Source organism: Triturus cristatus, chromosome 11, assembly GCF_964204655.1.
Source record: "Triturus cristatus chromosome 11, aTriCri1.1, whole genome shotgun sequence".
In the NCBI taxonomy this organism is placed as follows: Eukaryota; Metazoa; Chordata; class Amphibia; order Caudata; family Salamandridae; genus Triturus; species Triturus cristatus.
The window spans coordinates 880,172,783-880,197,254 of NC_140594.1; the positions used below are offsets into that span (position 1 = coordinate 880,172,783).

General features: G+C 44.9%; 1 protein-coding gene across 1 annotated transcript in view; it reads left to right on the plus strand.

The window, feature by feature from the left end:
- VEPH1 (ventricular zone expressed PH domain containing 1) overlaps positions 1-24,472 on the plus strand; it is a 1,846,458-nt gene that overhangs the window by 126,629 nt on the left and 1,695,357 nt on the right. Inside the window, exon 4 of the mRNA XM_085634750.1 lies at positions 14,374-14,548. Within this exon, the coding sequence (XP_085490876.1) occupies positions 14,374-14,548 (175 nt within the window). The remainder of the gene's footprint in view (positions 1-14,373; positions 14,549-24,472) is intronic.

Consider the following 24,472-nt stretch of genomic DNA (forward strand, 5'->3'; position numbering starts at 1 on the left):
GCATTCCTAAATACCTTCAAAGTATAAATATACCTGCACTTGCCCTGGCAAACCACGGTTCCGGTACGGTCCAGCTCGACTGCCTACTTGCGGTTCGCCACGGCAAGTTCAGAAGGAGATCAAGTCCCAGCCTGATGCACTGACCAGACGCTGTCATCCTTCTCGCAGAGAATCCAGCTCCAGTGTTTCTGACTCCCCTTGCGGGGTGTTAGATATCGAGTCCCGGAAAAGAGATTCCAACCTCACACATTCTAAGGTATGGAGCAGACTAGAACTTAGAGAAACTTTTGGCAACTCTTGGCAGAACTATAGCTATAGCTAGTGTTAGAAATGGGGGTCTCTAGTTGGCACAGGTATGCACTTGCGACAAGCAGGGACTCTCAATTCTAAGTCAGAGTAAGGGGATCACCCTTTCAAATAACACATACAGTAACACAATGACATACCACAAGTGGACACCAGTCAAGGTTGTATCAAAAATAGGTTTCTTTATATAAGGCTTAGCACAAGACCAGAATAACGATTAGAAATGACCACAGTATTATTTTAAAGTTCAATGTTCTTGTAGAAAGGCTTAAAATACAAAAATAGGCTTCTTTTAGTCAATTCTGGCTTTGTACGGTTCGTACCTGGGTGTGCGACTCGTCCGCATTAAAAACAAGGAAAGTACGAGTCAAACAATCGGCGTGGACTCCGGGGTCCGTGACGCGCACGCTGTGGTGCGAACAGAACAAAGTACCTTAAGTTCGTGGGGTCCCCGACGGACAGTGCGGGACAAGTTGATGGGTCCGGGTCGTAGTTCGGCAGCGTATTCAGATGCTGGTCGGGTCGCGGCGTCGGGATGCGGCATTGGTACGGGACCTTCTGGGATACGTGCGGATGGCCCGGATCAGCTTGCAGAGTCCGTGGCGTTCGGGCCGTACCTTCGGTGCGGATAGGCGGCGGCACTTCTCGGCGCCGTACAGTGTACGGGGAGGATCAGCGTACTGCGGCTTCTCGGCTCTGAGTACGGCACGGTGCCGTACGTTAGCAGCGTACGGACCGTACCTGTGGGACGATGGAGCTTGGGTCCGGCGTACAGGGTTCGGCAGCCAGTGTTGTACGTCTCGAATCGGCAGGAAGGTTAGGTGCAATGCGGCCGGGAGGGATACGGCGCATACTAACGCTTTTGGATCAGCGTAGACGCGCGGTGCCGGGCGGCAAAGACATGGCTTCACGGTGGATGTGGTACGAGGCGTACTGGGGCCAAATCCAGCGGGAAACAAGCACAAATCGTCCAGGCAACTCAATTTTGGAAGGCAGATGAGTCCAATGGTCCTGGGACTCAGTTCAGGGGCAAGCTTTTCTTCCAAGCCCTTGGAGATAGTTGAAATACAAAGTGCAAAGTCTCTTTCAGTCTTTTCCTTTCCTTTCTCAGCAAGGCACCAACTGCAGGCCAATCCCCCAGGTCAGGGAAAGTTACTCCTCCTTCAGCTTCTTCCAGGTCCTTTTGGTCAGGCAGAGTTCCTTCGTGGTTCAATCAGGATCTGATTTCTTAGGAGCAGGGCTCCTACATTTATACTAAGTTTCTTTTGTCTTTACAGGCCAGGGGGGCCTTTGCATAATCCCAGTCCAGTTCTTTTCAGTGAGGAGCACTTTGTTGTTGGGACTCTGGCTTCTTCTTTCAGCAGGCAGGGCAGAGACATCAGACGCTCACCAGGGGGTGGAGCCAGCATTGTGGAGGCAGAGCACTGCCCTATTCAGAGTCAAGGTGCACTCCTCCCACCCATCCTGGTGTAATCTTCCTATTCACCACCTGGTAGCCCCAGCCTGTCTCCTGGAACTTCCCAGCCCTGTCACTCAAGCTACACACAAAGAAGATAGCCCTCCCCTCCAGAGGCGGACTGAAATGGTTAGGCACGCAAAGGCTAACTTTCTAAAAGTAGCATTTGCAAACCCAGGATATTAAAATAACCTTTACTAAAAGATGTATTTTATTATTCTGAGTTCAGGCATACTAAACATGAATTTCTACCATGCTTCCTGAGCCTGCTAGGATTATAGAGTGTTATAATCTAGCAGCCCATTCTAGCCTATGGAGAGCAGGTAGCCTTACAATAGTGAAAAACGAAAATGGCTGTAATTCACTATTAGGACATGCCACACACCTCAGGGCATGTCCTACCTTATCCTTACAATGCACCCTGCCCTAGGGCCTACCATAGGGGTGACTAATATGAAGGTAAGCGAAGGTTTAGGGACTGGCAAGTGGGGACACTTGCCCAGTCAGCATGACAGTACCAGACTGCATGCAGGTTCTGCAATGGCAGACCTTAGACACATTTTACCCCGCTGCTTCTGTGGGTGGCACAACCAGTGCTGCAAGCCCACTAGCAGCATTTGGATATACAAGCCCTTGGCACCCCTGGTGCACTCTACTAGGGACTGATAGTAAACCAAATAAGCCAAACATGGAAGTCAATTCACATAATACATTTTACCATAGGGAGCACTTGCACTGTGGCACTGGATGGCAGTGGCACAGTGCCCTGAGCAGCTAACACCAGCACAAAAATACATTGAGGCACAAACAAAAATGGAAGGGTGACCCACGCCAATGGTGCCAGGTCTAACAGCTAGCTATACTTTAGAAAACAGCACCTACTTCTCACCTCGTACTACACTTAAGTTAGGTACACTGGGGTAGAACTATTTAGAAGCATCAGATGAGTATTCACATTTTAGCCTGTGTTATTTATGTATGTATTTTATGAATATATGTCATAGCTACAAACCATGCTATTGCAGTATTATTTTATCTTACTGAGAACTCTGTACTTATTGTACTTTGCAACCTGTCTTACGAGTGTAGCAGTTCATATCTCTTGCATGAGAAATAAGACTGTTCAATAAACCCTTTTTATTGAAATGCCCGTCTCTATTTCTGTACAACTCTGTAGAAATGAAGCATGCACGATTGACTGAGTAAAACTGTTATCTATTGTTTCCATGGTTCTGAGATTGTTCTGACTCAAAGGGAAACAAAGTTGTCATGTTTATGCGGTTGTCAGAAACGAATCCCTTCTTGTTTATTCGAGAAGTTTCTAGTGACCTCTGAGTTAGCCGGCACACACAAGTAATTAAGTTTAATGTACTCGATAGAGACATACTGACCTCAGTCCTATGTCAAATCTATAGGGTATATTATTGCAGAGCCTATCAGGGATATAGGAACTACACTACAACATCCAACACAGGTATCACTCGGTAAGTTTGCCTGATAATAAATGTGGCCGTGCGCACGTGCCCGTAGCCATTCACACCATCTGAGCAAGTGTGTCCGTGTGTTCATTGTGTCAGCTTGATGAGCACGGGCCCTGCAACATCACGGTGTGCTGTCTTCTGCGGACGTTGCAATGTCGCCTCGGCGTTGGCAGTGACCCTGGACTTGTAGCCCCACTCCTGCCCCCCTGCATGCACAGGCTGCGTGTGCTGGTTCAGCAGGGGGGGCAGGGCATAGTCCGGACCTGACCCGGTGCAGGAAGTGCGGTAAGTGTTGCAATGTGGCATGTACCAGGAGGGCGGGCCCGCAGGTACGGGGACATGAAGGAGCACAAGGACTCTCGGGGTCTTGGCACATGCATGCCAGATGTGAGGTGTATCAGTCTTGCGGATGGATGAGTCTGTTGCCTGGCCTCATTCACAGAATGATCCAAGCCAGCCATGGGCTGGACACCTGTGTGCGCCCTGTCCGGACCATTGGCCTATACCCAAGTGGGCGCACACCTTCGAAGGCCAGCGTCGTGGTGTTGTTAGCATGGCGCTGGACATGCGCGGACAGGCATTAGAATGGTGTCCCGTAGGAGTGCACGTGATGCAACCGTGCAGCGCACACAAGTGTGGGTGCCCGTGGCAGGGAGGAGCAGCTGTGTGGCAACATGGCATACAGTGAGTCCGCTCATGTACATCGTGCTGGGCATATCATCCATGATTCCCAGGGTCGCAGACGTCCCACCACACCGACGACGGGCCTCTGTACGTCTCCTGTATGCATGCAGCTGGTGAAGTTACTGTAGGGATGAAAGGACCTTTGTCTGTACTCTCAGGTGGTAGCACATCTGCAGCTCCGAGCTGGTACTTGCATGTGCCCTGCACCCCCTGACAGATACAATAGCATTTGTGAATCCCACACTATGCACTGCCCGGCATGAGACCAACATGTACACATCCCGCACGCAGTAGTCCTTGGTCGTAGTTGGCCTGCACCCGTTGCACACAGACACTGCTCATTGCACCGAGCTGTGCCATATCATCCACAGGACTGTCTCAGGCCAAGCCAGTGCCGCTTCAAGTAGAGCCACTGACGAAATGGCAGACCATCCCGGACACATGGCCTACTCCAGTCACGTGGAGCTGTACCGCGCACGTCTGGTGCATGTACTGGGGGCACTACCGTTGGCAGTGCTGTGGATCAGTTACCAGCTGAGCTTCTGCCTTGTGCACATCACCTGCGTGCAGCCTGTGTTGCATTGTCGCTCGTGCATATTCACGTGGTCCATGGATGTCTGCCTCTCCAACGTAATGGTAGCTGACCTGGATTTCGACATGTGTGTGCGCCCCCTGTTGGCCCACGACCAGGAGTGTCACCAGGATAACCACTTATGGCATGCATGGATGTTTGACATGCAGGCTGGAAACTGGACCTGGGAGATTGCACGAGTCGTCGTGTGCAGTGAGCACATTGAGCCACTTCCCGATTGGGCTTTGGTGCACATTGGGTCCAGTGGTTGGAGTCAGCTGATGGATTATGTCGACAACATGTCAGATGTGGTGGACGACGATCGCTCATTGGAGATGTTTGCCTACGCAGCTGCACTCGCATTCATGGACGAGTGACAAGGTACCTGCAGCCACATCTGGATGTGAGACATTGCACTTGTAACGGCACATGGTTGCATGTTGTGGATTTGGTCACAGGTCCCGAGACGCCAGTGGACATGGCTGCATTGGCCAGGACTCAAGTTCCAGGCACGGACAACCAACGCGAGTTGGCACTGACTTGTGTTGGTGAGGGACTCCCCTGAGGTGGACATGGGCGCTTTCCTATGTTCCTCATTCAGACATGCTGTTGAATTTGTCTGCATATCGTGGCACTTCTCTTGGCCGTACTGACTCGCACTTGTTGATAAAGTTTCTGCACTTTCCCTTGTCTCCAACTGTGTTGTGTCTTGATTTGTAAGCCAATATGTGTGTCATGGACTCTCTGGCACCCTGCCATCCGTGCATTGCTACCCCATCAGAACTGTGTATTTGTACTTGTGCATTATCATGTCCCTGTTTCATGCTTTGCCAGATGCGTATGGCCGTTTACCGGCCACAGGCGGGTGCACTTGTGTCCTGTGTTTGGTTGTGCACAAGTTGGTGTTTGTACCACATTGTGTTGGATGTTGGGGTGCTCTGCTTCCTATGTATGTGTGCTGCATTGTGTGTGAGATGTCCCTTCAGCTCTGATTTGGCTCACCCTGCTCCCTTTCAGGCAGTGTTGTGCTCACTTCTGTGCTTGTTCAGTGGTGTGACATTGCCGGGTTGTGTGACTTGTGCTCCTGGTTGGTGATGTTACTCTTGGGCATGGTTTGTCTGCAGTTGCTCTGTGCTTAGTTGTGCATGTGTGCCATTGTGCCCATCTCCCCCCGTCCACAAGTCCCTGCTGGTTCCTCTCCCTGTTGCTGTTGTGTCTGTTTTTTGGTGCAGTTTCCGGTCCCTGAGTCCTCCCACCATCTCCAGACTGATGTGGTGGAGACCATTTCCTCCATGTCATCCAGCTCCTGGTGTGGCGCTGGACTCCTACCTCCAGTGTGCATTGCTGCCTTCTTGTTGTTGGCGTGTTTCAACTTGTTTGTGCCTTTCGCATCATTGCTGGAGTTCTGATTTTCTGCCATTGTCCTCTTCCGCTCTCAGGCTGCATTCATCTTGTCCAATATGGCCTGCCATGTACAATGTTTTGTTGCCAATGGGTTTGGTGGGGTTGTCTGCTGACTCGGGTTGCCTCCATTGTGGTTGGCTGTTGTTTTCTGTTTGGTCTGTCTTACTTTTTCAGGCTTTTGTTGTGCTTATTACCACCTGCCGTGTGTTTCGTGGTCCTGGCTGTGCTTATTCCTGCTTTCCTCATCGCGGATGGGCTCATCGCAAGTTTTCTGGTGTTGTGGTTTGTGTTTTTATCTCCATCGGGGTGGTTGTATCGCGGACATTGGCCACGTTTTGGGCGGACTATCGCATGCTACCTCCATGTTGTGAATTCCACGTAAACACTGGGTTATTTTCCCGGGATGGGCTGCGATGTGTAAAGTTCCGTTCGCATTTTTTGGTGATGTTTAGCACACGTTCTTGTGAATATACCCCATGGTTTTTAAATTGTGTGTTTGAAAATGCCACTTTTAGAAATTAGGCATTTTCTTGTTTAAATATTCTGTGTGCCTCTGCCTGTTTGTGAATTGTCTGTCTGGCTTTGGAGTGACAGGGGCTGGGGATGTGCTTTCACTGCAGACAGCTGCTGCGGGGGGTGGGGCGGGTGTACCTCGCCCTTCCTGTATAACTCAGAGCTGAGCTGAATAGACCTTGGCTGAATTTAGAGTAGCTGGAGGTGATTTCCTTGCACCTGAATAGGGCCTGTCTCCCTTGTACAATGTTGTCTCCACCCTTGGTGGTCATACTGCCCCAGTGGGGACAGAACTGGGTGGACGGGGCTCAAAGACCCTTGCACCAAGACAGCAAAGTCAATTTAGGGTATACGAAATTAGACCTAAAACCCCAGAACTTTACACTACTTCTGGACTCAAGAGGAATCTTTGCCAAGGAGAAGAGCTGGATAAACTGAAGGAGTACTGTACCTTTGTTGTGTGCTGTCTGGGGTCCGTGTTACAGCAAACAAATGATGAACGGAATGCTGACAATGCAAACATTCTCTCCCCAGTCAAAAGATCTGGGTTAAATCCATTGTTCTTTTGCCCACTGCGCCACCCCAGTTTGGACCCAGCCATATGCAAATCAGTCTAGACCCTGTGTCCCATGAGAACAGTCTAGACTGAACTGCAAGGCCAAGTCCTCCCTGGACCGGAAACAAGCATCCTGGGACCGGTTTCAGGGTATGTCAACCTTCTTCAGACAGGCTAGCTTTAATCCAGTGGCACAGTGAGCAAGGGACCCATGTCTGGGCATACCCATCCCACTTAGGGCAAAAAGTGTTACAGCAAACAAATGATGGCCCGCCACCACAACCTCAACATCATCTCCTACGCCGACGACACCCAACTCATCCTCTCCCTCACCAAGGACCCTCACACCGCCAAAACCAACATCCATGAGGGTATGAAGGCCATCGCCGACTGGATGAGGAGCAACCATCTGAAACTGAACTCGGACAAGACGGAGGTCCGCATCCTCGGACCCACCCCCTCAGCCTGGGACGATTCCTGGTGGCCGTCCGCTCTGGGGACAGCACCGACACCCACCGACCACGCACGCAACCTAGGATTCATCCTCGACTCCTCCCTCTCCATGACCAAGTAGGTCAATGCCGTCTCCTCCTCCTGCTACAACACGCTCCGCCGGATCTACAAGTGGATCCCGACCGAAACAAGAAGAACAGTGACATATGCCCTCGTCAGCAGCAGGCTGGACTATGGCAACACACTCTACGCAGGAATCCCAGCCAAACACCTACGGCGGCTACAACGCATCCAAAACGCCTCCGCCCGACTGATCGTCAATGCCCCCCGCCGCAGGCACATCACCCCCCTCCTGAGAGACCTGCACTGGCTCCCCATTGACAAGAGGATCACCTTCAAGCTCCGCACCTACGCACACAAAGCACTCCACAACGCCGGACCAGCCTACCTGAACAACAGACTCAGCTTCTACACGCCCACCCGCCAGCTCCACTCCGCCAGCCTCGCCCTCGCAGCTGTCCTCCGCATCCAACGTACGACCGCCGGTGGCAAATCCTTCTCCTACCTCGCCGCCAAGACCTAGAACACCCTCCCAACCCACACCTACGACAGACCCAAGACCTACTCGCCTTCAGAAGACTCTTCAAGACCTGGCTCTTCGAGCAGTAGCGGCACCCCCCCCCCCCCCTCAGCGACTTGAGACCCTCACAGGTAAGTAGCGCGCTTTACAAGTACCCTGATTGATTGATTGAATGCAAACATTCTCCCCCAGTCAAAAGATCTGAGTTAAATCCATCGTTCTTTTGCCCACAATGCCACCCCAGGTTGTACCCAGCCATATGCAAATCAGTCTTGACCCTGTACCCCGGATGCTTGTTTCCGGTCCAGGGAGGACCTGGCTTGGCAGTTCAGGCTAAACTGTTCCCATGAGGCACAGGGTCGAGACTGATTTGCATATGGCCAGGTCTAAACTGGGGGTGGCATGGTGAGCAAAAGAATGATGGATTTAACCCAGATCTCTTTACTGCGGGTGAATGTTTTGATTTGTTCTGCATTCCGTCCATCAATTGTGTGTCTTTTGCTTTCTCGTCTGGGGTTCGGACTGCAGTAGCTGTTTCTGTCAAGGAATGGACAAGGACTTTGCTGGGTGCTGTGTCCCCGTGCTTGAGGAAGATCCCCAAGGGCTTGAGTAGAGCTTGCCACCTGTTCTGAAGTGTCAGGGACACAAAGACTTCACCCCCAGCTCCCCTGAACTTCCTTGCTGGCAGTTCTGACCTGCCAAGAGGTGCCTCTGACTGTGTTGGGGATCTGGATGTTGTTCCTGCTGTTGGGAGCTGGAAAAGCAATGCAACTACAAGTAAATCAATTTATCACTATTCTTGCAACTGTCTTTCCGACACAGCATTGCTGTGCGAGAAAAATCTCCACGCATTGCCGCTGCTGAAACCAATGCAGCGCCTTTTGCCGCTGCAAGAACTGATGCATTGAGGGATCGTGGCTGAAGAAACCGACACAGCGCCGCTCGACGCTGACGCATCCCAGATTTCCACGCATCGTACCTGCGCAGCAAGTTTTCCCAATGCATCACCCATGGACCAGAACTATCTCAGAATCGATCCAACACTTTCCCCTACAGACTGAATTTGACGCATCACTTCTCCCGCGTGCAGCAGAACTCTGGTATCGCCTCCCCATGGTCTCAGGAACTGACGCATCTGTTTGTTTGTTTACGCTTACCATCTCTGTCGCTGTTTGGCCATGTGAATTTTGTTGCAACTAACAGGTATTTTTAGAGAAATCAATCATCCATAGTTTCTATGGGCCAAGTTGTTTTAAACCTTTTTAAAGTCATATTCTTATGACATGTATGCTGGATTTTGGTCTTGTTGAGTTTAGATAAAGACACTTTATTGTTCTAAATTGAATCCCCACCTTCAAAGGGCATGGTAAAGATTTTTTCGTTATTGATTTTATCTCTGTCTCCACCTCTCTTTTTTACCTGATTCTTGATTTTTCTATTAAAGCTAGTAACCATAGCAATCATAACCCGATATGTCTTAAAGCCAGCTGGCCCATATTGGGGTTGAAGAAGAGGAGCGAGGGAGGAGGTTCATTAAGGCCCTCAGATGGAGGCAGCTGGCTTAAATGGGCACAGATCATCCCCGGTTCCTTTCATGAGACCCTGTTGATCAAGTGCCAGAACGAGATTCAGATCTGAGGAGGCGCAGAGATGCAGCCGGACGGGGCCATTGTCAATGCCTTTGAATCTATCTCTTGTTCTATCGCTGAGCTACTAACAGTCCCCTCCCCTAGAAGTCACTGAGATAGGACACCTAGATGATTCAATTCAGAATGCTCGCTTAGGGCCAGGAGGCTCAGGGAAGTGCTGCATGCCACCCTTAGAGATGGTGCTTTAATTAGAGCCCACAGAAAGCAATATAAAGCAGCCCTCAGTAAGCGTAAGGAGGCCTTGAAGGGGTAAGCATGGAGTAAGCTCATGGAAGTCAGTACCATCAAAAACAGTTCCAAGTTTTGGAGCATTATCAATAGCCCTTTTCTGGGAGTAGAGATCGCAAATGCCCTGGATGTCCATGTTACAGAGAATGACTGGGTCAGCCATTTTAAGGGTATGTTTGGGGGTCGTCTTGCCCCATATACATCACTTTGTGGGGGATACTGAAAATACAGCCCTGTCAGTTTTGAAGGAAGAAGTGAAGTGGGGAATTGCCGGCATGACGCGTAATAAGGCCCTTGTTCCGGAGTTTTGAGCACCTTTGCTCACCTCCGTCATTAATGCGGCTGTTTGGTACGGCCCCCCGGACTCCAGGGCCACCTCCATCATCGTTCAAGTTTTTAAAAAGGGGAACAGTACCCATTGTTACAGGCCTATTTCCCTGTTGGATACAGTGGTGAAAGTGGTCGTTTGTATCCTGATGGACAGGTTATCCATTTGGGCTCTAGATAATACCATCCGGTCAGATGCCCAATAAGGTTTTTCGGTCCGGCCGCTCCACAATTGACCAATGCTTAAAGCTTTTTATGATAATGAATAAGTATACGGTTGCCCGCCCTGGTACCATCTTCCTGGTCTTCATGGACCTATCTTCCACGTTTGACTTCGTGAACCGAGAAATGCTGTGGTAGATCTTGCTCTCCCTGCGGGTGGATAGGGACATAGTTTTTTTATTACAAGACCTCCATCGAGACACTAAGGCGGCTGTGCGTTATTCGGCTGACCTGAGGGTGTCACTCTTGTTTCCTATCCGGAATGGGGTCTATCAGGGTTGCATCTTGGCCCTTTTTTTATTTAATCTTTACATCAGCAATCTGGAGAAGACTCTCCAGGAGACCAAGGTATACTTTCCTCCGGCGGTACGGTGTGGCCTTCCAGTTCTGCTATACACAGACGATGCGTCCTGATGGCTAGGACTGAACGGGGCATGAAAATGCTCATCAACTCCTTTGTTTAATTTAGGAGGGACCAGGATTTGAAGGTTAACAACTCTAAGTCCTATATCATGCAAGCAGGGGCCACCTCCAGCAGGCCATACTCTTTCAAGGTTGGGCATACCCCAATACCAAGGTCAAGTGTTTTTTCTTATCTGGGTGTATTATTTGATGATAAAAAAAAATGGGGGCCCCATCTCACCCGCAAGAAAAATTACCTTACCTGAGAGACTGCAGCTATATTTAATTTTGCGGCCAGACTGGTGGGGGCTTTACTAAAAATGTACAGGGCCAAGTGTATTTCATAGGCACTTTATGGCAGTGAAATCTGGGGGTACACCCTCACAGATGATCTTCAAATCGTGGAAAATAAAGTCTTGAGACGGGCTCTATCTGTTCCACAGGGTACTCCCTCTTTCACTGCTCTTGAGGCACTAGGTATGGCCTATATTACTGAATTGATAGAATTTTGCCCCGTCTCTCTCTCTCTGGTTAAAAATCTGGGCTGGGAAAGGGACCACATTAAATAAAGTGATCCTAAAAGATTGTCTGGCTCTTGACCATGCCTCTCGGGTGGCATGGCTCAGATACGTTGAAAAGAGTTTAAGGAGCCTGGGGATAGGAGATCTTTGAACTAATCCTGATGTGACCAATAAGAAGGATCTGAAACATATTAAGGCGGCCTTCCTCACGTAGCAGATTATGGCTAGGTAGGAGAACGTGCTTCTGAAGCCAAGCGTACGTAGCTTCACCATGCTAAGGGCCACACATATGGTGGAGCCGTACTTACTGGGGTTCATAAACTCATATGACTGTTTTTTGCTGACAAGGTTATGGTTCTATCTTTTCCACTTCCTGCTCGCCCACCCCAGGGGCCAGAATAAGGGACAAATCTCGCTGTCCTGTGGCTACAATGGAATATCATCCACAGGACATGGTCCGTTTTATGACGGTTTGCACATTTTATGATACCCCCAGAAAGCCCTTTTTAATCCCTATTGTAAAAAAGGCCAATTTTAGACATGTGCGAACCACTTTAATTTTTTTACAAATGCTTTCGGGTAGCACTGTTTTTTATGTGCTTAATTTGTTTTTTATCCGTTATCAGGCTCAGGACTAGCTGTGATTAACTAGCTTGTTCCTCGACACTTTACCTGGCACCATACACTTTGCCTTGCTTAGCTCGCCTGTTCGTCCATCAACTAGTTCATGAGAGTAGATTTATGGAGGTAGTTTGAGTTGTTTTCTCATCTGGAACCACCTGTGTATTATTGAAGCCTTGTTTTCTCTGTATTTGTATTTCTATATAATTTGTCAATCCTGGTATGTCACGGTGTGGATTGTATTTACTATATTTTAACTTGTGCTTTTAAGGTTTTAATACATGAAACCGAATAAAGATGTATTTGATTTGATTCGATTTGATTTATACACTTGCATGCGGAATTTTCAGTTTTTTGCATATGTTAAAAAAGCAGAACAAAAATATACTAATTTAAGTAAGGGCATCTATATGATTGATGAATTTCGTGTTCTCCTATTCAGATATTTGTTTCTGTTTTAATACAGAAAATTATCTTTGGCAATGTTAAAAATGGAAAGCACATTTTGGGAAAGTCCCTTATGACTTTACTTCTTTTGTCCCATCTACATCAAATTTGGCAGTGTGACAGTCAGTCTCCTGCTTTGAATTTTGACAAAGTTTGGTGCAGATTGCTGAAGGGTGTGCAAAGTTAATCATAGTGCAAAAACAAGGGATTTCCCTATACAGTGGTGGAACAATCAGAACTAAGAAGTGTCAATGCCTCTACTGTAGTACACATGTATATGTTTTCTGTGACAAACACCAGGCAGGTCGAAACGCGTTGGAACACTGGTGTTGGTAGTTTGTCTGAGTAATGAATTAAAATAAATAAATCAGTCAGTTACTCAAGTACGAATGTGTTTTTTCAAGTGTGATGTGAAAATCTTTCTTGAAGTATTAAATGGACAAGTCTATTCAGCACCACAGTAGTGGAAGAGTTGTATGCCGTGGACTGGGAGCCTCATTGGAGGAAATCTATATATCTATCTATATAACGATATATGAGGAGAGCAAGTGCATGATTGCATGTTCGGGTGCATTCACTGCACAAAATGCGGCATTATAAACATCCATATTTCACAGGGAGCTATAAAATATGGATAACATTTCATAGAATGATGTGAAATATGGATTTTGTAATCATGATGCCAGCCCCTAAAGTACTCTGCATACCTTCACCATTGTCAGGGCTACTCGGGTAATGTGAGATGGAGAACCATATACGTTTGCGAAGTTATTTAAATTATGTGGCAAAACATGTAATTATGCAGCAGATTCTCTGGAAGTATTAGTTTTATCCATTTGAGTTACAAAAACATTTCATGTGAAATCAACACATTTGTGTAATTATATGACAAATTATGTGGCAAACATGGTAATGCTTATTATGTGGTAACCTCAGCAACCACAGAATGATATGAATCCACAGCCCTTACTGTTGTCTATTGTTTTATTAACAATTTATTAATGAAAAGTAAAAACTACATAAACATTCTAATTCAAATCTTTGCCAGTTGTTAGCTGCATTTTCAAGAAAAACACTTTTTCAAACTAACTTCCTTAAAATTAAGTTGTGATATAAAAAATACACAGCAGGTAATATGTAACATGGTCCTCTATTGCCATCTGGGGGATCTGGAGACAGTTACATACCACACAGCCTTCGGACTCATGGTTTAAGATGCTTGATTTGCTGTTCTGTTAACAATACAAGATTGCCGGAAGGGGTGGCTGTGAGATGGCTCAAGGTATTGGAAAATGATGTCCTCCTGCTAGAATGAAGACACTAAAAAAATGAACCAGGACATTGACAAATTAAAAAGGTTAGGGTCTTTCTGTTGGATTGAGGCAGCTAAAATTAGGTTCCTCTTGGCTGAAAGCAATTGAAAAACAAGATTCCTTTGCAAAAATGAGGTCATGTGGACTAAGGGTAGTAAAAAACGTAGCTCATGCTGAACTGAGGGTGCTGAGCTATGATGGTCTCTTGCCAAACGGAGGGCACTTAAAAATGAGAACCTGATATTCTGAGCACGCTGTAGAGTGTGTCTTCCTGTTGCTGTGTTTCTCCAGACACCCTTGTTCAATATGATTTAGTTGATCACACAGTGCACTGAAAAATGTTTAGCTTCAACTATATGAACAGCCAGTCTAAATATTGGTGAAAGACACTTATGATGTCATTTTACAGTAACCAATCGTAGGCATTGCTGTGTGTTATTATGTTGCACAATAAAGGAGCATGGGAACAACACAAATGAAGAGAACACGAACGGCTGTTGTTTGTGGCACTTGTGTGTTTTGGTGCTATTCTTTGGAGTGAAATGTGTCCTCAAGTCCAAAACAGAAGAAAGGACGCACTTCGCACTAAAATATAGCCTGCCAGTTCATAGTATTAACTACTAATAAATTGTTTTTCAGAACTACAACAAGCCTCCTATAATGTCTTTGGCTGTGCCAGTGGCTGTAAAGTTCCTCCAGAGGGGAAATAAAGAACTTTGCAGAAATATGTCAAGTTACCTCTCATTGGCTGCTATTGCTAATGCAGATCTGCTAGCCGACCACACTGAAGCTCTTGTGAATAGTGTACTTAAAGGTATGTGAAAACATGAATTTGCTTGTTTTTTGCTTTTGTGGAAATTATTATAATTATTCATTGCACGTGCAATCCACTAAGAGTGACGGGTTATTTTGGTAGATTATCTGTTTTACTTAGTACTGGGTGGATAATCTCAACATTAGCACCATGGCAAATCTGCAATGTTCCCTTCACCCAGTTATCAAAGATAGTGGAGCCTGCCTAATTCTTAACATTGAAGACAAGCATTAGAAATAGGCAATTTCTTAAGTATGCAAATTCCTATGATGGACCGCTACATGGAGCTTGGGTTAAAATAAAACAGGGGTGGGCCGCAAACTCCGCTCCGCTGGTAGATTGTGCGGAGTTTTAACACTCTGCGATCTGCTTGGTGTGCGGAGTTTGTCAAAAACTCCGCCTATCGCTGGTGGAGCGGTGTTTACTGGCACGCTCGACGCTCACCCCTAATTTATGGTCCAGTCCTCTCCCTATGCTCATGCTGACTTCAAAAGATGTGGAAGTTCCTGTGTTCAGTGCAGTGCTTTCTGTTCTCTTCCTATGCTGGCTCCAACCAGATGCAAAACTTTCTGCATTCTCCTCAGAAGGAGGGGTCACATCACATGTGACGTAAATCTCCTGCTCGGGAGCTCGGAGCCAACTAAAAGGGGACATACAAATTTACTATTATGATCAGCCACATGAGGTACATGCAGGCACCCGCAACATCAGTGTACTGTGCTTCCTTAGTCTTGCGCGACCAGTCACACGATCTAAACAAAGTGCAGGGTTTCAGAACTTTCAATGCAGATAGCTGTGATATTTGCATATACTACCTTGCTTGCTGCTGCCTTAATACCATGAGATGACAGGTTTATTAGCAGTTGCTCAGATGGACGCACAACACAAACCAATTCTTTTCACTACAACACGGCTAGGTACTAAAACAAACCTCTATTAACAGAGGCAAACCCTAGTCCTCCTGGAGTAGCAAACCACAAAACAAGCGCTGGACACTGACATAAACAAAAAAATTCAGGACTCGCACCACCGTCTGCTGCATAAGCTAGAATTGATAGAGTTTTAACTCATGTATGTTTTCACTTTTCACCAAAGTGATGGCCCAAACTACAGCACAAGAGTCCCAAACATGGATTCTCAAACACCATAGTACCTGCTCTGTGTATATGGGTACAATGCTACCTCCTGTGTGCATCCTCTTATTTCCGCCTCCTGCCAACTCTGTCCTCCTTGCTCCTTCTTCTTTAGCAGAGTTTCATTAGCAGTGAAGAACGAAGATGGTGGCTGAAGTAGTACTCGTCTCCTTTGACTGAACCTGCCTTTAAGCGGGCTAACGTGGTGAGGTGCACACTTTTTGGGGAGATTCCAAGGGGCAAGGTCTGAGGGTTCACTAAGCATTCCCAGTGTCAGTGAATGCAGGAGTTGTATGTGTTATGTTTGACGGCTGGTGTGTGAAGAAGCAAAGTAGCAAAGATGTGTCTGCCATGGCCCAGCATCCAGGCATTTGCAGGTAGGTTCTGATAGTTAAGCAGTCCTGATTGTTGTGGTGTTAATGGAACCAGGCTTAAATGGAATCACATTTACAATGCTTCTGGGGTAGCAGAAGTTCACAGTGCTGGTCCACTTAAAGTGTTCTTAACAGGTCAATACAGGATTGCCTGCATATTGTGCACTGCTGGATTAAGATTGTCAAATGTTCTGTTGATGCTAGCCTATCACATAGACCTTGGTCAAAGGCTGAGACAGATCCACGCAAAAACATTGGACTAAGAGGCAAGGGGTAAACATATGAAATCATTGCCTTTGCAATCTCTGCAACAAGGAAGTTTCTCCGGGGAGGCCGTCGGCTGAGCAATACTCTCCCCGCCCGCGGAACTCCATAGAATTCCGCGGAGTTGTTTGGTGACTACGCAGAATTTTGCAGAGTGAAACTCCACGAGCTCCACCCAGGCCTAAAATGAACTCCATTACCACTTCATTCCTCTTCCTTGTTCTCATCATAAAGCATGAAGAGTCCCACTCCCAGAGACATGCTCATTTTAACCGTAAACTCCCCCTCTTTTCAACTCCTCACAATAAGGGATACATAAGAACTCGTGTCTTCATTTCCAAGTGAAAAACTTGGAATAGAAGGTATTTACCACACATGGTAAATATCTCACCCTGGGGTAATGGTAATTACAGGCTATGGTAAATCCATCATTGCCATCCAGCCTACTTGTAATGGAGGCTCTAAATTAGAAAAAATTAACATTTACATTAGGCATATCATTTGATATTGGTAACTAAAGCAGAGATGCACTGTGGCACAAGGGTGTCTGAGTTGTTTGGTAGGCTGCAGAAATGGCGCCAGTGCAGGGAGAAAGGGCAGGAATGCCCCGTATTGATTTAATACGGCACATTTCTGCCCTTTCCAGGTGATAAAGGGCAGAGCAGCAGGGTAACTTGGTGCACTGCCCTGCACCACAGTTATCATAAATATACCCCAAGATGCGGTTCTACTTATGCATCTATCATCGTCAGAAGATTTAAAGATGTAACCCCAATGTTGGCCGTCCAAAAAAGCTGTTGTAACCAAATGATGAAATGCATCTGTCCATGAGCTAGAGCTTGATTGGGGGCATTTTGTGTTTGAGTATATTCGCAATTCTGTGCTTTTAATTTTTTAACAAGTGCCTTTTTGAAGGTCTTGAATACGTGTTTGGTGGCAAAAACCACCAACCTTGCTCATTAGGTAAATACTGAGTCTATGGGGTTCCGTGAGCAACACATGTTAAATAACATTGATTATGAGTTTTTACTGTAAACCCCAGAATAAATAATTACTGCATGTATTAAATACGTAATGCGTGCTATATACCACATGTGGTAAATACCAAACCCGATTTATAGTACATGCACAACACGTCAGCAAGTGCCCATTTACAGACATTGAAACAGAGGCAACTGGTGAATTTCGAAAGTGGTGGGGCATAAAAAGGCCTTTGATTTTGACTGGGCAGGACAGTGAAGAGAAGGAGCTAAATGTCATCAAGTGGATTCACAGAGCCGTAGGTTCTCTGCCCAAAAAAATCTTTTAAAAACTAGAGCCAAATGGAGCATTTACATCACAGGTATCTCATATATTGACTAACAAATCTAGATGGTGGCTGAGCAACAGGAGTCTTGAGCCTGATGCCTAGCTCAGCTTGAGTTCTTCTTTCACCATTGAGTCCAAAACAAACCAAGCTTTCATGTGGGTTCCGCCTGCCACCCATGCTCTATCCTCATGAACCAAGAATGAAAGACAAAGCATTAACCTATTAAACAGGAGTAAGAGATACCCACCTTGTGGCTGAACTGCACAGTGTGAAACTAGAAATCCTGGGATCAATGCCGACTTCCCCCTTGACCAGAATTGTGTGATCCTAAGGAAATTTTTAATTACTGCAAGCTTTCTTTTCTTACATTTTCACTTATGAGAGCACCTTCAAATACTTGACTTCAGGGTGTGCACTGTACAAAATCCTCTCTTGTGTGTGATTTAAAAGACTGTAATTTTGCTGTTTGTTGTATAATAGGAATCTAGGGCACATGTATGGTGCACATTACAACTGACATCTCTGTTAGTTCACTAATGGCATTGCCATAAGGGGGCGGTATGTTTCTATGATCCTGTTTAAAAACACGAGAGACAATGTTGCCTAGCGGCTACAGGTAACTGACTCACAATATGTGGAAGCAGTTTTGAATACTGGCAAATCTCCATGCCAAAAATATAATGTAGTCTCCATCTTTTGTGAAGCTCCCTTATGTCTTTGGGCAAGATTCACTCTATGTAAAGCTGACAAAAATAAAACGTGAATTTTGTCTGTGAATTTTCCTTTAATCTCATCCTCCAAGAATTAAGGAAAAAGGATTAACCTTGGATGTCAGAAAGAGATACCTATCTAGTGGATACCTCTCAGTGTGAAACTGCAAAATCTGGGATCAATCTCACTTTTCCTGCTTGACCAAACTGTGTGATCCTAGGCTAATACTTTATTTCACAAATCTCCTTTTTGTTCATTATCATACATCAGAGCACCTTTAAGTACATACGTTCAGAGTGTGGACTGTACAAAAGCATGTTGTTTGTTTGATTGATGTAATAGACATTAGAATTTCTCCTTGCAAAATAAGCATTTAGCCCACATAGGGTACACATGGCCCCTGGCCTGTCTCTTAGTTCACCTATAGCATTATCATTGTTGCACAGCCACACAACCAGAATACCACACCACAAAACTGGCCATAACATTGACATGTCACACTGGTCCTGCCAGAATGCACTAATGGTCAGTCCTACCCTGCAAATGAGACAGTAATATCACAATGTCACAGGGTGACAGGAAAACGGAAGTAAATGAGTTGGAAGACTGCAAATTATAAAATAACTAGAAATTGCAGACCTTTCTGAAGAATCCGATTTGCTCTTACTAGGAAGGATTTTGAAGAAGCCTTATAAAAACCAGACATTGTCCATCTTGTAATAAAATGAAAAGGGCTACTTTATCGTTCTTTCCAAGTGAACCACTGTTTTTAAATAAACCTTAAATCTTTGTTGCATCTGAAGTGCATCAATGAGTGTTTGTTGTTTTGCTTGATGTTTTCTAAATATTTTAACATATTATAGAAAGCCTAATTTGCCCTTTGGATCACAAAGAGGGAGAGGGGGGGGGCAATGTAGAATTGTGTGTTGGACTTCCAGGGGAAAATACATTATATAAGGAGTAAAGTATTTTGCTCCACATGGCCTTCTGACGCTTTCAAGAGCAAACATGCTTAATTTCCTACTTTGGGGATCTTTACAGCTGTCTGATATTATTCTGAATTACGTCCCTGTTAGACCTGTCATCCTTAGGGTAGTCTTTCCACAGACCTTTTGCCTTTCATTTTTGCTGATTCATTTTGTTGGCCTTAGGACTCTGAGCACTTTACCACTGCTAACCAGTGGTAAAGTGTATGTGCTGCTCTTCAAAAACATAATGACATTGATGTATACCTGATTGGCATAGTGGTTGTACTGGTATGTCTCTTGTAAAGTGGTATATTATATAACCAGGGCCTGTACTTCAATTGCTACTAGTGGGCTACAGTACTAATTGTGCCACCCACAGAAGCTGTCTTTCAAACCTGTCTGAGGCCTGCCACTGCAGTTCCTGTGTAGGCAGTTTACTGCCACTTTGACTTGGCATTTACATCTACTTGTCAGGCTTCAAACTCCTCTTTTATTGCATATACGTCACCCCTAAGGTAGGCCCTAAGTAACCATAATGGCAGGGTGCCATGTAATTAAAAGGTAGGACATGTACTTTTATGTTTGGCATGTACTTCTATTTCCTTTTGAACTACTGTGATGTCTACCCCTCTCACAGGCCAGCAATGGGAATTCCTTAATACACTTTTAAGCTGTAATTTCTTATCAGAAAAAAGTAGCTTTTTCATGTTTTATATCTTTGGAATGGTAATGATAAATCCTCCTTACTGGTGAAGATGGATTTAACATTACTTTTTTTTATAAATGCCACTTTTACTTTTAGAAAGTTGACATTTCTCTGCACTTTCTGCTCTTTGTTCCTTACAGCCTGTCTCCAATCCACGTCTGGGTTGGGTGACAGCTACACTGTATGCATTCCCTCTAGACAGCCACAAACTGGTATCAGGGTTAAAAATTCAAACTACTATTAAATCGAGTTAAAATATGGTGGAATGGAAATGTCAAGTGCAAGAATATCATTGTCAAGAATACCGATTTGTAGGTTAGTAATATCGATTTTAAAAATTTTGAAGTTATTAATATCATTTGCAAAAATATAGTTGTATAAAATATCGATTTTTTTATTAGTGTTATGTATTTTAGTATATATTTTAAATGTATGTGATGTATTTTTTGTGTAAGTATTGTTTATGTTTTTTAATATATGTGTTACATTTTTAGCAGTTATTCATTTTATTTTAATTCCGTTTTCTGTTTTTTAGTTCTGTAGCGGGTTGTGTGTTTAAAGTGGAATAGGGAGGAAAGTAATTTAATTATAATAAATTAATGAATATGTTTTATTAATTATTGATATTAATTTAATTGAGATTTTATAATATTAATTGTGTTTTTCATTTTTTGGATACATTTTAGGAGCGGGTTGTGAGGTTTATAGGGTTAAAGGGTGGGAAGTAATTTATTTTGAATGAATTAATAATTAGTTGTTAATTAACATTAATTACTTAATTTACAATTAATTATGGTAATTGTGTAATTATTTTAGGTTCAGGGTGTGGGGTTTATAGGGGTAAAGGGTGGGAAGTAATTTATTTGTAATTAATAACTAATTAGTTGTTGATTATTATTAAATAATTAATTAACAATTAAATATGGAATTGTGCAATTAGTTTTAGTTGCTGGTTTGGGGATTGTTAGGGGTAAGGGGTGGGAAGTAATTTACTTTAAATTAATTAATTATTAGTGATAATTAATATTAATTAATTGATAATTAATTAGGGTAATTGTTTAATTATAGTTTTTTGTGTGTGGGTTTGATTTTTTTACCGTTTAATTTTAGTTGTGGGTTGTGGGGATTATAGGTGTAAAGGCTGGGAAGTTAATTCAATTTTATATATTTTTATTTGGTTTTTATTAATAATATTTGTTCAATTGAAAATTAATTATGCTGATTATGCAAAGAATAGTTTTTTTATTTTTAAAGTGTGTTGTGAGTTATGTTATAGGGTAGGAAATAAATAGACTAGATATATGTAATAATGTTTTTAAATAATTTCTAAATATTAATATTTATTTGTTTGAATTTCTTTTTAATTTATATTTAATATAATATTTGTAGGTATTTGTGATATGTATTTGACATTAGAATATGTTCTTATTTTTAATTTTTTTATTTTTAACACATTTAATTTTTTATTTACTTATTATGTTGATAATATTTTGCTTGTTTTTAATTTTGAACTGACTGGAGTGAGAATAGTAAATTTTTACCCCTCCGCTAGCCAATACTTTCCCTACTTTTGCATTCACTGGAGTGGGATTAGTAATTTGTACCCCTCTGCTATCCAACTCTTTCTCTACTGTTGCACTCACTGTAGTGGCAATAGTAATTTTTATCCCTTCGCTATCCAACACTTTCCCTACTATTGCACCCACTGGAGTGGGAATAGTCATTTTTACCCCTCTGCTATCCAACACATTCCCTACTGTGGAACTCACTGGATTGAGAATAGTAATTTATACCCCTCCACTATACAACACTTTCCCTACAATTGCACTCACTGGAGTAAGAATGGTCATTTTTACCCTTCCACCATCCAACACTTTCCCCACTGTTGCACTGATTGGAGTGGGAATAGTAATGTTTACCCCACTCCCTCCCGCAATCCAACACTTTCTCGACTGTTGCTCTGAATGGAGTGGGAACTGCTGTTTTTTTCTAAATTATACATTTTATTCTTGTGTTAAGTGTAGTGGGAATAGTAAATTGTAGTATTTTGTAATGTTATATTTTATATCATTTTATATGTATTGTTGTTAGAATAGTAAATCTTATTTTCTGTGCGGTGTAAAATATTTTGTTACAGTTGTGTTGTGTTAGGTGGGAGTAAATATTTCTATATTTATTTAGTAGAACAATGTTTTCTTTTTAATGCGGTGGGAAACGTATATGTATTTATTTTAATTTGTAATATTTTAAGTTATGTTGTATTTTATATAATTATGTGTTGGACTTATTATAATAATAATAATATAATTTGCAATATTTTGGGGCCGATTCCAATCCTGTAAAAAGGCTGTACGAATCGTTGTACGGAGCGTATACCCCATACGACTCGTACCCGGTAAACTTTCCGTACAACCTAGGAAGTACGATTCGTACAGAAAGCCTATTTCCGTACGTTTCGTAAAAAAGCCCGTACGGGTAAAAAAAACCAACGATTCTGATCCGGAACAGCTTGTACGCGATGTCCGGACGTATTCAGGCAGCTGTTTCCAGCCCAGAAAGTACGATTCGTCCCTACGTCAGTCCGTACGGCTCTTTTTATACGGGAGTCAAACACTGCCGGAAAAGCAGAGTCCGACGCAAACCGCTACGCAACGGAGCCCCGGTACGCGACGTACACGCCATGAACCCCGTCGTACGTGTCATCCAGGTCCTCTTTGCCTACGACCTGGTGCACCGCACCCGACGCACACGCCGCAGAAGGTGAGAACAACACCCAGGGGCCAGGGTGGAGGTGAGGGGCAAGAAACAAACCCCATACTCAAAGGAAAACCTATAATATGGAGGCCATACATTACCACCAGGGTCTGGTCATTTGGGGGGGCGTGGCCAGCAACCCCTGCGTACCACAACTACGGAAGTGGACGTGTATGGTGCATTGCACACATACCCCTACGGCACCATTAGAACAGTGATACGGACCGTACACACGCAATGAATGCGTGGGTACGGTGCGTACCACACGTACCCCTACGGCACCATTAGAACAGTGATACGGACCGTATATACGCAATGAATGCGTGGGTACGGTGCGTACCACACTTACCCCTACGGCACAGTAGAACTGTGATACGGACCGTACACACGCAATGAATGCATGGGTACGGTGCGTGTCACACGTACCCCTACGGCACCATTAGAACAGTGATACGGACCATACACGCAATGAATGCGTGGGTACGGTGCGTACCACATGTACCCCTACGGCACAGTAGAACTGTGATACAGACCGTACACATGCAATGAATGCATGGGTACGGTGCGTGTCACACGTACCCCTACAGCACCATTAGAACAGTGATACAGACCGTACACACGCAATGAATGCATGGGTATGGTGCATACCACACGTACCCCTACAGCACAGTAGAACTGTGATACGGACCGTACACACGCAATGAATGCGTGGGTACGGTGCGTGTCACACGTACCCCTACGGCACCATTAGAACAGTGATACGGACCGTACACACGCAATGAATGCGTGGGTATGGTGCGTGTCACACGTACCCCTATGGCACCATTAGAACAGTGATACGGACCGTACACACGCAATGAATGCGTGCTTACGGTGCGTACCACACATACCTCTACGACACCATTAGAACAGTAATACGGACCATACACACGCAATGAATGCGTGGGTACGGTGCGTACCACACGTACCCCTACGGCACAGTAGAACTGTGATATGGACCGCACACATGCAATTAATGCGTGGGTATGGTGTGTGTCACAAGTACCCTTACGGCACCATTAGAACAGTGATATGGACCGTACACACGCAAATGAATGCGTGGGTACGGTGCGTGTCACACGTACCCCTACGGCACCATTAGAACAGTGATACGGACCGTACACACGCAATAAATGCGTGGGTACGGTGCGTGTCACACGTACCCCTACGGCACCATTAGAACAGTGATACAGACCGTACACACGCAATGAATGCGTGGGTACGGTGCGTACCACACGTCCCCCTACAACACCATTAGAACAGTGATACGGATCGTACACACGCAATGAATGCGTGGGTATGGTGCATACCACACGTACCCCTACGGCACAGTAGAACTGTAATTACGGACCATACACACGCAATGAATGCGTGGGTTCGGTGCATACCACACGTACCCCTACGGCATCATTAGAACAGTGATGCGGACTGTACAAACGCAATGAATGCGTGGGTACGGTGCATGTCACACATACCCCATTACGGCACCAGTACACTTGGGATACGAGGCGTACACACGCCAGGAATGTGAGCTTAGAGGACTGGCCCAGCACGTTACCTTCATATTGGTGTGTGTGTAGGTCCAGGCCAGCAGTGTACTGCTCCAAGGGGGTGCATATGACTCCCAGCAGTGGCCTGCAATATGAGGGGTAGGTGAAGAGGACTC